Source organism: Leopardus geoffroyi, chromosome A1 (assembly GCF_018350155.1).
Source record: "Leopardus geoffroyi isolate Oge1 chromosome A1, O.geoffroyi_Oge1_pat1.0, whole genome shotgun sequence".
Taxonomy (NCBI): Eukaryota; Metazoa; Chordata; class Mammalia; order Carnivora; family Felidae; genus Leopardus; species Leopardus geoffroyi.
In genome coordinates this window covers 116,187,466-116,201,939 of record NC_059326.1, presented here as the reverse complement: position 1 = coordinate 116,201,939, position 14,474 = coordinate 116,187,466, and the positions used below count along the sequence as shown (strand labels likewise).

At 37.7% G+C, this 14,474-nt stretch overlaps 1 protein-coding gene across 1 annotated transcript in view; it reads left to right on the top strand.

Moving 5' to 3' along the window:
- Positions 1-14,474, top strand: part of PFDN1 (prefoldin subunit 1) — a 73,155-nt gene that overhangs the window by 29,935 nt on the left and 28,746 nt on the right. Inside the window, exon 3 of the mRNA XM_045490583.1 lies at positions 7,752-7,836. Within this exon, the coding sequence (XP_045346539.1) occupies positions 7,752-7,836 (85 nt within the window). The remainder of the gene's footprint in view (positions 1-7,751; positions 7,837-14,474) is intronic.

The following is a 14,474-nucleotide window of genomic DNA, read 5'->3' as shown; positions in this document are numbered from 1 at the left end:
TAAGTACATTATTCCTTTTTGTTGCTGAGTAATATTCTGTTGTATGAATATACCATATTGTATTTATCCATTCATCATTTGATGGATATTTGAATTGTTTCCAGTTTTGACTATCATGAATAATCTGCTTTGAACATTTACATACATGTGTGTGTGTTCATTTCTCTTGGCTATATTCCTAGGAGTAGAATTGCTGGGTCACATGTAACTCTTATGTTTAATCTTTTGAAGAACAGTCAGAATGTTTTCCACAGCAGCTACACCATTGTACTTACCACCATCAATGTATGAGGGTTCCAGTTTCTCCATATCCTCTCCAACATTTGCTGTTATCCGTCTTTTTCATTATTTACATCTTAGTGGGTATGATCATGCCTTTTCTTTTAAGCTATATATGTCTTTTTATTTAAGGTGGATTTCTTTGTGATTGCATAGTTGGGTCATGATACTTAACCCAGTGAGCCTGGGCGGCTCATTTGGTTGAGTGTCTGACTTTTTTTTTCCCCATGTTTATTTATTTATTTATTTATTTTCAACTTTTATTTTATTTTTGGGACAGAGAGAGACAGAGCATGAACGGGGGAGGGGCAGAGAGAGAGAGAGACACAGAATCGGAAACAGGCTCCAGGCTCTGAGCCATCAGCCCAGAGCCTGACGCGGGGCTCGAACTCACGGACCGCGAGATCGTGACCTGGCTGAAGTCGGACGCTTAACCAACTGCGCCACCCAGGCGCCCCCATGTTTATTTATTTTTGAGAGAGAGAGAACACAAGCAGAGCAGGGGCAGAGATAGAGGGAGACACAGAATCTGAAGCAGGTTCCAGGCTCTGAGCTGCCAGCACAGAGCCCGATGCAGGGATTGAACCTGTGGATCCTGAGATCATGACCTGAGCTGAAGTCGGATGATTAACCGACTAAGCCACCAGGCACCCCTATTTTTTTTTTAATGTTTATTTATTTTTAAGAGAGAGAGAAAAAAAGCAAGAGCAAGGGAGGGGCAGAGAGAGAGGGAGACAAAGAATCTGAAGCAGGCTCCAGGCTCTAAGCTGGCAGCATAGGGTCCCAGTGCAGAGCTTGAACATACGAACTATGAGATCATGACCTGAGTTTAAGTTGGACTCTTAATCGACTGAGCCATCCAGGTGCCCCAAGTGTCTGACTTTTGATTTCAGCTAGAGTCATGATCTCAGGGTCGTGGGATCGAGTTGTGTGTTAGGCTCTGCGCTGAGCCTGGAGCCTGCTTGGGATTCTTTCTGTCTGTCTCCCTCTCCCTCTGCTCCTTTCCCCAGCTTGTGTTGTGCTTTCTCTTTCTCTCTCTCAAACTGAAAAAACAAAACAAAAAGAAAAAATAATGTTAGTTTCAGGTGTACAACAAAGTGATTTGACAACTCTGTATGTTCTGCTATGCTCACCACAAGTATAGCTACTGTCTGTCACCATACAATACCATTACAGTACCATTGACTATATTCCCTATGCTGTATCTTTTATCCTTGTGACTTACTCATTCCATAACTGGAAGCCTGTACGTCCCACTACTCTTCACCCATTTTGCCCATCTCCCCACTGCCCTTCCTGTGGTTATACATGCTTAGGGGACATTTTATGTCTTCATTTTATTTATTCACTTTATTTACTACTATGTTATAGACAGACTAGTTTCTTCTATTTTACGCTACTGAGAGGCAAGTTTCTTCACTCTTAGACTGAAGGTGGAAATCTTTAGGGACCTGACTCTAACTGAGGATTCTCCTAAAAGTATCCTCATTTTGGATGGTTTCTAGTTTTTTGTTTTTTGGGTTTTTTTTTTGGTTAAACGTTTATTTTTGGGAGAGAGAGAGAGAGAGGGGCAGAGTGCAAGCTGGGAGGCACAGAGAGAAAGGGAGGCACAGAATCTGAAGCAGGCTCCAGGCTCAGAACTGTCAGCACCGAGCCTGATGTGGGGCTCGAACTCACCCATGAGATCATGACCTGAGCCAAAGTCGGATGCTTAACCGACTGAGCCAGGTTGGCTCAGTTTTAAGTTTATTTATTTTGAGAAATAGAGCACGAGCACAGTCAAGGAAGGAGCAGAGAGGGAGGGTGAGAGAATTCCAAGCAGGCTCCATGCCTTCAGTGCAGAGCTCAACGAGGGGCTCCCATATCAGGAACCATGAGATCATGAACTGAGCTGAAAGGAAGAGTCAGATGCTTAACCAGGTGAGCCACCCAGGTGTCCCTGGTTTCTAGGTTTTATCTCCTATTTCTTTGCCAGTATGAATCCTTAAGGTCTCTGGGATTCAGCAGAAACTCTCACTTTGAAAACAAATTTACTACTTGCATAACTTTCACAGTTCTTGATTTCACTTTATTTTGGGCCTCTGGAATGTTTTATGTGTGTTGACTTAGCAAAATTTTAGAAAATTTTTTGCTTTGTTTTTAATCAGGAAGAATGTTCTGGGGATCTGTTCTGCATTGTGCCAAGTTAACAAAAGTCTCTACTTGCTCAGTATTATACAATATGGATGTCCCATGATTTTAAAATTGCTTCTTTACTGATTTAGGTTCGTCCTTGCTTGCTTTCTAAAACTTATGAAGTAAAAATTTGTTTGCGCATAGATCTTTGTGTGCACATGATAGTAGTTATCATCACCAGTGGAAGGAAACAAGCAAGATAGGCTCATTCAGCCTTTCCTGTGCCACTTAATTTGTGAATGCCCTAAATGCCATTAGAATGTGTTTTCAGATGTCCTCTAAGAATTTCCCACCCGAACATAATACATTATCAGGAGCATGTTTTTGTTTCTCAATAGTGAGTCCAGGTGAGCATACTTTGCAAGTATACCCAAAAGATAACGTCGCCACTCATCTTGGATTTTATTTTGGGCAGGTAAACGCCACTTTTGGTTCATTCTGAGTCATAAGAAAATGGAAGTCATGTACCAACCTGCAGGACAGTTCAGAACATAACCTCTGATGTTTCTCAGAAAACAAATCTACAAGCCATCATTAAAATTATGTACTTCAGTTAGTATAATTATAAATGAGGAAATGAACTAGGCTACTTGTCCTTGAAAGTTGACAGTGCAGGCCTACATAGCACTGATTTCTCATGTAGAGGCCTTTTACAAAGCAATGACTCTACTTTAGAATATATAATCCCTAGGGGTTCCAGAGTGGCTCAGTCGGTTAAGTGTCCAACTTTGGTTCAGGTCGTGATCTCACAGTTCATGAGTTCGAGCCCCATGTCAGGCTCTGTGCTGACAGCTCAGAGCCTGGAGCCTGCTTAGGATTCTGTGTCTCCCTCTCTCTCTGCCCCTCCCCCACTAGCGCGCACTCTCTCTCTCTCTCTCTCAAAAATAAATAAACATTGGGGCGCCTGGGTGGCGCAGTCGGTTAAGCGTCCGACTTCAGCCAGGTCACGATCTCGCTGTCCGTGAGTTCGAGCCCCGCGTCAGGCTCTGGGCTGATGGCTCAGAGCCTGGAGCCTGTTTCCGATTCTGTGTCTCCCTCTCTCTCTGCCCCTCCCCCGTTCGTGCTCTGTCTCTCTCTGTCCCAAAAATAAATAAATAAACGTTGACAAAAAAAATTTTAAAAAATAAATAAATAAATAAATAAACATAAAAAAATTAAAATATATAATCCTGAATATTGTAAGTACATTCTTTGCATGACATTTGTCATATAAAAATAATTTGCCTCTTCATAGTTTATTTTTCCTTTGTGGCACATTCTGAACTGCAGAATCCTTTATCTACCATTTGGCTTTCCATAAACTATCAGGCAGGATCTCTGTGAAATTCTCTACTCTGAGAAACTATGTGCCTAATATTTATTTTTGATGTATGACTCATAATTACATTATTATATGTTCTGTTTTCAAAATAGCATCTGATAATTCAGTGCCTTTTAACAACAGATAACGTGTTTTCTAGAGAGTTTTTCCAGAAATCCAAATGTTTCTTGGGGTTCTTTCCAGGCTTCATTGGATTTATGTTTGGCTTTTTAAAATTTTTACTTTTTACTAATTATTTTTAATGTTTTATTTTTTATTTTTTTTAAGTTTATTTATTTTGAGAGAGAGAAAGAGCACAAGCAGGGATGCGGCAGAGAGAGAGAACAGGCAGAGAATCCCCAGCAGGCTCTGTACTGTTAGCACTGGGCCTGACAACAGGGCTTGAGCTCTCACATCTTGAGGCTATGACCTGAGCTGAAATCAGGAGACAGACACTTAACTGACTGAGCCACCCAGGCGCCCGTAATTTTTTTCTATATTTTAATAATTAAAAAAAATTTTTAGAGTGAGTCAGGGAGAGGGGCAGAAGGGGGAAAGAGAGAGAGAGAGAAAGAGAAAGAAAGAGAATCTCAAGCAAGCTCCACACTCACTGTGGAGCCCGATGGTGGGGCTGGGGCTCAATCCCATGGCCCTGGGCTGATGACCTAATCTATTATCAACAGTTGGATGTTCAATTGGCTGAGCCACCCACACACTCCATGTATTTTTTAAATACATGGTATTTAAATACCATTTTTAATTTTAATACCATTTTTGGTATTTTTTAAAAATCAAGGACTCAACCAAGTTGTCCTTAAGTTTTTGTTTGTTTTAATTTTACAATGTAACTACTCATTGAGGTAATACATTTGAGTTTACTCAATACTCCTTGTTTAGAACTTTCATGGCTGAGATGTCCTTAGGCTTAATAGTAAATTGGCCAGCTTCTGTGACATCTTTCTGGTCTTTGAAGTTGGCACAGTCCATTATAGCTACCTAAGGGGTGTGTGGCCATGGAAAAACATGTTTTTGTTGATGTGTTCTCGCTTTCTAGTAACTTTATTTTCTGCTCAAGGGATTTAGTATCTGTTCAGATACTTTATTTTTAAAGGCCACATAAGTAGTGACTTGATCTCTAATCTTAGCTTTGAAAATTTCCCAGACACTAATAAAGGTAATGTCTGATGACCTATTATTTGAGGATACCACTCACTGGACAGCAATCAATGCTATTTAAAAATGTATATTTTATTCTGAAAATCATTTTCATGGTAAAAGGCTGTTAGTAAAATTGTGCATGAAATGACATAATTTTGTGACTTTGGGCCTAGATTTATAATACTTTTTACATGGTGTCACCGAGAGCTAATACAGTTGTAAAACACTTTGCTCTTCAAATACTGTACTAAATAATTAGTACTGAGAAGAAATATCTATAAATCATAGTCACATCAGAAACAGCACACCTGTCTTTTGGACTAATAGTAATATTTTGGACACAAAGGATTATATAGTAATCCTTGTTTTACGTAGAAGTGGGCTGTCTTTGCAGTGATTATATGAGTAAGATTTTTATAAAGGATTAAGTTACTAAAGACCAGGATAATCAGTTAAATTATCTGGACTGTCCACATCAGGACATTAACAAGGTTAATTATTAGTGGAATGAAAGAGAAATTTACCAGATTGTATTATATATACCAAGATGTATTCACTCATAAAGAAGAAGTGGAGGGAAGCAGTTTTCCCCCAGGTGTGGAAAAAACGCTGGAGGACAAAGCTGGAGTTGCCATTTTTGGTCTGTTTTTACTTGTTTTATATTTATAATAATAGATTGTCTTGGTAAAAACCTACCCTGGACACAGTGGTGGTTTTGTTGTTTTTTGTTGTTTTTTGAGGTTGGTAGAGAAAACTGCATATTGCTGCCTTGATATGTTGTCTCTTTGTTAAAAGCAGATGTACAGATCAGCGAAACAGGGTAGAGAACCCAGAAGTAAACTCATGCATATATGGTCAATTAATTTATGGTGAAGGAGGGAAGAATATACATTAGGGAAAGGAGGGTCATTTTCAATAAATGGTACTGGGAAAACTGAGCTGTGATCGCACATCATATACAAAAATTAACTTAAAATGGGTTAAAAACTTCATCGTAAGACTTGAAACCAATAAAACTCCTAGAAGAAAACATAGTAAGCACCTAGTATCGCCTTCGTGATTTTTGTGGGGGCGGGGGGCAGGGTGTGCGGGAGCAGTGTCGAACTCCAAAGGCAGGTGTAATAAAAGCAAAAATAAATGGTTGGGGTTACATTAAACTAAAAAGGTTCTGTACAACAAAGGAATCCAACATAATGAAAAAGTAATTTACTGAATGGGAGGAGAAATTTGCAAATCATCTGTTTGATAAGGGGTTTATATCCAAAATATATAAAGAACTTCTGTTAACTCAATAACAACAACAAAAAAACCAAACAATCCACTTAAAAAATGGGCTGAGCACCTGAATAGACATTTTTCCAAAGAAGACATCCAGATGGCCAACAGACATATTAAAACACACACACACACACACACACACACACACACACACGCACACACACTAGAATAGTACTCAGCCATGAAAACGAATGAAATATTGGCATTTATGACAACATGGGTGCACCTAGAGGGTATTATGCTAGTGAAAGAAGTCAGATAGAGAAGGACAAATACCAAATAATTTCACTATGAGTGGAGTCTGAAAAACAGAACAAAGAAACAAAACCCAGACTCATATGTGCAGAGAATCTGGGCGGGGGTGGGGAGGGGGAGTGTAGAAACTGCCTGGGGGGACAAAATTGGTGAAGGGGATTGAGAGGTACAAATATAAAGTATAGGTACAAATATAAAATAGGGAATTGAGAGGTACAAATATAAAATAACTAAGTCTTGGTTGTATAATGTACAGCATGGGGAATACAATGAGAGGTAACTAGATTTATTGTGGTAATCAGTTTGTAGTATATACAAATATTGAATCACTGTGTTGTACACAGATTAATAGAATGTTGCTTGTCAATTATACTTTAATAAAAACAACAAAAAGAAATGATGTTCTTTGTTGTTAAACTCTAAGTTTCATGCAAAGAGAAGAAACCATCTGCTCATTAAATGTGATCTTTCATTGAAATCTGTTACAGCCTAGTTGGGCCCTTGGTTTGAGTTGAAAGGAAATAATTCATTTCACTTTTTTGAGTCTACAAAATAGTTTATTCTTCCTTTCCCTACAGCAAGAATTATGAACATAAGTGTACAAAACAGATTCAATGCTAATTTTTAAAGCTTCCCCATATTTCCATTCTCATTAGTTATAAATAATGTGCTTGATTGTAAAATGGAAAAAGTTGAAATTTTCCACTTGTGCCTTTTGAGCTGTTTTCAGAGGTATTATACACTCTGGAAATAATAATAAAAGATACTAGGCTTTATACAGTGCTTTTTGTTTGAGGAACTCATATAAACACTAATGCATTGATCCTAACACAGTACTTGATTGTGACTTTAAAAGGTCATGAGTTACTGCTGTTACAAAAAAGTTAAAAAAGATTGGAAGGGGAGCTCCAATATATAAATACTAAATATCTAGAGAAAAGTTGATACAGACAATTGAAAAAATAAAATTATGGGGGATTTTTATTATTTAACTTTCTCTTAGCCTGTGATAGATTTTTATCCCTTTTAATTTTTTAAATTTGTTTATGAATCTTGCTTAAAGCCTGATTCGCTTCTTAGACAAGAAAGCAGAATTTTCTTTTAAACTTTAGTCTTTCTCAGCCAAGAAGGCTTAAACCTGTGGTGGTTTCCCAAGTATGTCACATGAACATAGCAGTGTATTTTATTGGTCCTTGAATTAGGAGATCATCCTTTTCTTTTTCTTCGTTTAATATTTGTAGTATGTAGCTGTTGATTTTGATTATAGTGGTCATGTGGCTTAATTGTCAACTTTTTTGTTTCGTAGGTTTATTCTTCAGTCCAAAGAGGTAATTCACAATCAACTGTTAGAGAAACAGAAAATAGCAGAAGAAAAAATTAAAGAATTGGAAGTAAGTTTTGAGTCCATATTGACAGCAGTAAATTTTAAGAAAAAAAATAATTACCTCAACTTTGTCATGTTAAATGAAAATGTATGCCTGCCATTGTTTTCATTTTTTCGAATTGTGTTAGAGCAGTGAAGCGGTCATGGCAGTGTGTAAGACCTCCACCCCCACCTCCCCCCCACCCCCCCAGCGCCCCATGAAAGAAAGGAAAGGAAAGGAAGACAGAAAAATGGTTTGTTGCAACTGTAGAGACTTTTGAAGAAGATAGGATGCTTTTAATATGAATGTATTTTCTCCATTGCCTTTGAATGAACATGTCTGTTCTTAAAAACAAAGTAAGACACACGGTGTATATTTAAACATCACATATTGTGGTAGATAGGCATGAGAGTAGGTAATTATAATAGTATTTAAAAGATCTCGACATAGGTCTTTTTTATATATTGTAATTCCTTTAATATAGATTAGGTATAACTATCTGAATGATGGTGCTGCAGTGAGGAAAACGAGTTTTTTTTTTTTTTTTTAGCTAGGGAAAAAGATGATGGGTAAGAGTAACTTACTACATTTTTGGAAAATTGAATTTTACTACATTTTCTGTATACATTAAAACCTTTGATGAGATACTCTTCTTGGGATTGAGTGGAAGGTCCATCCTGTATATAGTAAAAGTTGGCCTGGGCAAGAGACTGGTTATTATTTCTTTGGGGCCAAGATTTCCTGAAATGGGGATGGTTACAATGACTTCATAGGTCACTTTATCTAATTTGTGTGAGTACTATTTGAGGCAGTATTTCAGAATCTGACTCAGCTCTCTGTGGAATTGGTGAGACACCCCTTGTAGCTTCCCGGGGATTTCTTAGGGGAACCAATTTGGCATGGCCTGAGTGAGTGTGTAGTGTCTTAGGTTACTTAGGTTTATTTTTGTTTAACTACTGATCATAATTTAAACAAACTTGATAATTTGTAGCTTAGAAAGTGTATTGAAAAAATAATAAATAAGCATGTAAACAAATAAGGACAAAAAAATCCTTATCCTTTAGTAACCAGGTTGTTATCATGTCCTATTTGTCATTTTTGTTAGCCCAGCTGTTCTAGATTGAATTTTATATCTTCTGTTTTCAAACAAAATAACTTTAAAAACTCCAATTAAAACTATTTCATGTTAGATAACCAAAAATCTGTTTTTGTAGCATTAGGTAAATACATCTAAAAATGATCCTGATGAATAAGTAGCCAGATAGAAAGTAATGTGTATATAATTCTCTTTTTATGAAAACACAAAAAATAAGATCTGTATATGAATGGCAAAAATGATGTCAGTATATACGTTAAATTAACACTGGTTCCCCTAAGGAAATTAATTTAGATGGGTATGGGCATGAAATTATTTTTTCTTATAATCTTTGTGTTGGATAAATTTTAACACGTATGTGTTAACTTTTTTTTTTTTTTAATATTTATTTTTGAGAGAGTGCATGAGCAGGGGAGAGGCAGAGAGAGAGGGGGACAGTGGCCAAAGTGGGCTCTGTGCTGACAGCAGAAAGCCTGATGCGAGGTTGAACTCACAGACCATGAGATGATGACTTCAGGTGAAGTCGAAAGCTTAACCAACTGAGCCACCCAGGCATCCCTGTGTTAACTTTTGTAATTAAAAAGAATATTAAAGGTAAAATTGCCACAGATGATGATTTTAGCATACTGTTCAGTTTTGAAGAGGATTAAGAAATTTTTTTCCCCAAAGTTACCTTTTTTGGAGTTTCTCATTACTGGTAGAGTGTCCTGACAAGTGTCAGGTAACTGAACTAGAATAGCTGGCTCGTTGGTACCCATTTGAAATGCTAATTACAGCTAGGAAAAACTAGTGGGGTTAAACTCTAGGTTCTTCCCTAGAACATTATATTGTGTCTTTTTTCTTTTTAATTTTTTATTTTACATGCTTTTTATATTATAAAAGCATTATTAAGTGTACTATAAAAGAAAAAAGGCCAAAAAATAAAACATGATTAAATGAAAATACTACTTTCCCCTCTAGCCAACACACCTGCAGATGTCACCCCTGGAGTTTCGTGGGTATCATTCCAAACTTTATTTTATAAACCCATTCATACACACATGTATACACTTTTTAAAAATAGAGAGGAATTATGCTGTATATACTGTTTTTCATCATTTTACAATTTATCTTTCCACCTGTAGTTTATATTTCCCACCTTCTTGTTTTCCACTTCTCTTAACCATTGTAGGTTCCTTATTACCTCAGCATTTAATTATTGCATGATCCCTACCTCTACATTTAGTATGCTTTCCAATACTGCTCTAATTTGTATTTTTAATAGTATCATCTACTACATACTCTGTTCTCTCCCCTGAAGCAATGCTGTATTTTGCACTGCCATACTTGCATAGTTTTGTTACTTCAGCCTGAAACGAATGCATATACATGTGCCCACATGTGCACTAATGCACACATACATTGTTTTTTTTGTTTTGTTTCTAATTTTCTTTCTTTATTTTAGACAGAAGGAGAACGAGTGAGCATGAGCTGGGGAGAGGGGCAGAGGGAGAGAGAGAGAGAATCTTAAACAGGTTCCACACTCAGCAAGGAGCCTGTCACAGGGCTCGATCCCATGACCCTGGGATCATGACCTGAGCTGAAATCAGGAGTTGGATGCTCAATAGGCTGAGCCATCCAGATGCCCCAACACATACATTGTTGTTAATTGTAGTGTTCAAATTCTCTATGTTTCTTACTGATTTTTTTTTCCTGATTATTCAGTTAGTTATTGAGAGATGTCAAATCTCCCTCTATGATGATACTTCCCAATTTCTCCTTAGTCTTTCAGTTTAGTGGACAGTGGTGTTTATAGACCACTGTCTGGGTATTATACGTGCTCATTATTACTGTATACATAGTTCAGAGGATAGGTTTAATTTTGCTTTATATATGAAGGAATTTCCCAGGTCTTTTAAAGTATTCTACTGACTCTGGCTTCCATTGTTGCTGTTGAGAAGTCATCTGTCAGCTTAGTTGTTTCTTTTTTTTTTTTCCACTGGTTCCTTTTAATATTCTCTTTGTCTTCATGCTTTGTAGTTTCTTTGGGATATGTTTAGGTGTGGGGTTAGTCTTTTTATTTATTTTTTTAAGTTTATTTATTTTGAGGCAGGGGGGTGGGGGATGGGGAGAGAGAGAATCCCAAGCAGACTCCGTACTGTTGTCACAGAGCCCAGTGCGGGGCTCGATCTCTCAAACTGTGAGATCATTACCTGAGCCGAAATCAGGAGTCAGACTCTTAACTGACAGAGCCTCCCAGGCGCCACTCCCCCACCTTTTAATTTTTTTTCTTAATCCTACTTGGTTTAAGTTGGGTTTCCTGAATCTGAGGATTAAGATCCTTTATCAATTCCGGAAAATTCTTAGTATTTCTGAAAATTACTTCTTTTCCTGTTTTCTCTATTAGGTGGTATTTCTTTCTGGAATTTTTTCCCCTACTTTTAAACTAGAATGACCTTTGTAAAACGTTAGAAAATGTGGTTCTGTTACTTTTCTGTGTAAAGCCCATCGTTGTTCTTAAGATAAAGTTCACACTTGTTAACATACTTTCAAGGCTTTTTTGTGAAAGGACTCCTGTTTATTTCTATTATCTCCCTCATTTCCTTTGCCTTTTCTTACACTGTATACTCCACCCATTCAGGAATATTCTGTTTTTAGAACTTGCTGTGCTTTCTTTGTTTCTACTTTCTTTGCAAAAACTAGTTGACTCCCCTGGGGAGCTTTCTCCTCCTGCAGTTAGTTATTACCAGTTCTATATATTAGTTTTTAAGATCTTAGCTTAGGGCTCCTTATCCAAAGAATCATTTTCTGATTCCTCAGTCTTAAATTAAGTCCTTTTTCCTTGTTCTCCCTAATGATTTCATTAGTTTCATAGCATAGAGTGGTAATTTGGACATATAAGCTATTGCCAGCTGAAGTACTTACAAATAGGGTTTCCTATTACTTGGAAAGCTTGCTATAGATTCAGAGCACTAAGTAGTTCTTCCTAAGGAGTAGCTGTTGCTTCTCCTTTCAGATTGACAGTGTTTTTTTCTGGGCCCTAGCATTTCTTGTCAGTTCCACCTGTTTTGTCTTAATCCTATGTACTTATTGTCATCATTAAATTTTTGCCCTAAAATACCTTACTATATAGTTGGGGAGGCACAGTTTATACATAAGTCAGCATATAAAGGCCAGGCTGTTTCCATTAAGAATGTTTTCATCTTAGAAGGAGTAAGACTGTTTTGTGTCTGGGTGTGTAGTTTGAGTTTTTGACCAAAGCTCTTAAATTGGTCGAATTTGTATGTCTCCTCACTCTCTGCCAGCAATGTATACAGATGACACTGTGGATAACCCTTTTTAATTATATAGGTACTTGTCTGATTCATCTTCTCTCCTATGAGAACCCATTTTCATTAGTATTTTCTAGACTCCTTTTCATCCATGTCTCTTCTTACTGTTCACGTTTACCTTCTGCAGATTTTCTCCTTCTGTCTTTATTTATGAGTTGAAAGCTTACTTAGAATTTGTTTGGCTCTTGATAAACTCTCCTATGCTGTGCTACATTGTCAAGCAGTTTAGTGGGCTCACTTGCTGAGCCTTTCCTTTTATGCAGCAGAGGTGGGAGTACTATAACCCTGCCCTCATGTTCCTTCGATAGGGAGTTCTCTTTACTTACTGGAAGGGTAAAGGAAATTACTGTCTTTTTGGGAAGATAGTTTTATTGTCTTTTTCTTCTTAAAACTCCATGTTTACAAGTTAATACCCACATGGTGCGCCATTCTTCTGGCTGTAATTGTTTTACTGGGATTGATTGGAAAATATTTTCATAACAGACTCATAATATGATAATCTTGCATGGATTTTTAGTTTTTCTTTGTATAGATGATAGATCAGGGTCTTGGAGGAATAATCACCAATTTATCCTGATGGTGATTAGTATAGACCAGTGAAGCTGATTCTATTTAAGAGAAAACATAAAATGGTGGCTTTAGTATGATAGAGTAACCATGTTATTTATGTCTATTTAAAAAAATTTTTTTGATAATAACTTTTTCAAGAAGATGGCCGAGGGGCAGCTGGGTGGTTCAGTCAGTTGAGCATTGAACTCTTGATTTCAGCCCAGGTTATGATCCCAGGGTTGTGGGATTGAGCCCCACGTGGGGCTCCGTGCTGAGCATGGAACCAGCTTAAAATTTCTCTCACTCCCCTTACCCTCTCCTCCTTCCCTGCTCACACTCTTTCTCTGTCAAATACAATGGTGATTAGTATAGTGTATGTTGTTAGGAAAGTACAAAAGCATAATTAAAAAATTTTTATTTTAGGGAGAGATCATGTGAGTGGGGGAGAGGGGCAGAGGGAGAGAGAGAGCGAGAGAACGAGAGAGTGAGAGAGCATCACACAGGCTCCACGCCCAGCACAGACCTCTGTCCCACGATTCTGGGATCAAGACCCAAGCCGAAATCGAGAGTCAGATACTCAACCGAGTTACCCAGGCACCTGATGGTATAATTTTTTTAAAAATGTCTATTTATTTCTTTTGAAAGAGAGAGCGTGAGCAGGGGAGGGGCAGAGAGAAAGAGAGAGATAATCCCAAGCAGGCTCTGCACTATCATTATGGAGCCTGATGTGGGGCTTGATCTCATGAACCGTGAGATCATTACCTAAGCAGAAATCAAGAGTCTTAACCAGCCGAGCCACCCCAGGTACCCCAATGGCCTAATTTTTTAAATGACATAAATATAATTGGAGTTTGGAATGATGACTCTGAGTCTTCTCTGTCATTGTAAAAATAATTTTCTTTTTGAAATGTATAGCATTTCTATGATGGGGAAATAGTCTTCAAATTTTTGAGAAAATCCACTTTTAGTTAAAGTTGAGTTGAAACCTTATTGATAGATTGAGGTGATAGATTTCTTCTAAAGAGTGAAAAATACATCCTATGTTTTTACTCACTTTTTTTGGAGGTAAGAGGGAATAATTTTGTAGACTTTTTTTGCAGTTGGAAAAATTTGGATTCAGCTTTCAGATGATCTGGAGCTCAGTTTCTGCCCTCTTGTCTTTTGAATCTCAAGGATTTGGAATCCTTGAGATGAGTGCAAGCTTTCAGTGGTGTATTTGAGCACATTTTGGCCACCATTCTCCTAGATTCGCTTCTCTGTTCCAGGTGGGGGGCAGTTATTGCTTGAGGCTCATCTGCATTCAGTCTGAAGTCTCCATTACATATTTTAAGCACACGCGTATACAGGGTGACCACTTCCTTTCCTTTATCTTTGACATGGTTACCACCCCTTCCACTACCCTGGTTAGCTCAGCAGTGACAGAATAAAAACAAGAATAAGGAAACCCAGGACATTCTGGCCTGTATGATGCCACTTCTGACACAGAATGTTACAATCTCAGGGTTGTGAAATAGCTTTGCAGCCCATGCTGTAAGTAAGATCTACGAAACTGTAAAAGTTCTGACTCTTCCACAAAAATGACAATTTTGGTCAGATAGTGGTTCCTGAAATAAGTAGGAAGAATAGCGGCAAGGTTCCTGGTAGGAGGTGCCTGTAACACTCTGCATTTGGCTGAGTTTTTGAGACTCTGATGAGGGAATGTTTTGGAG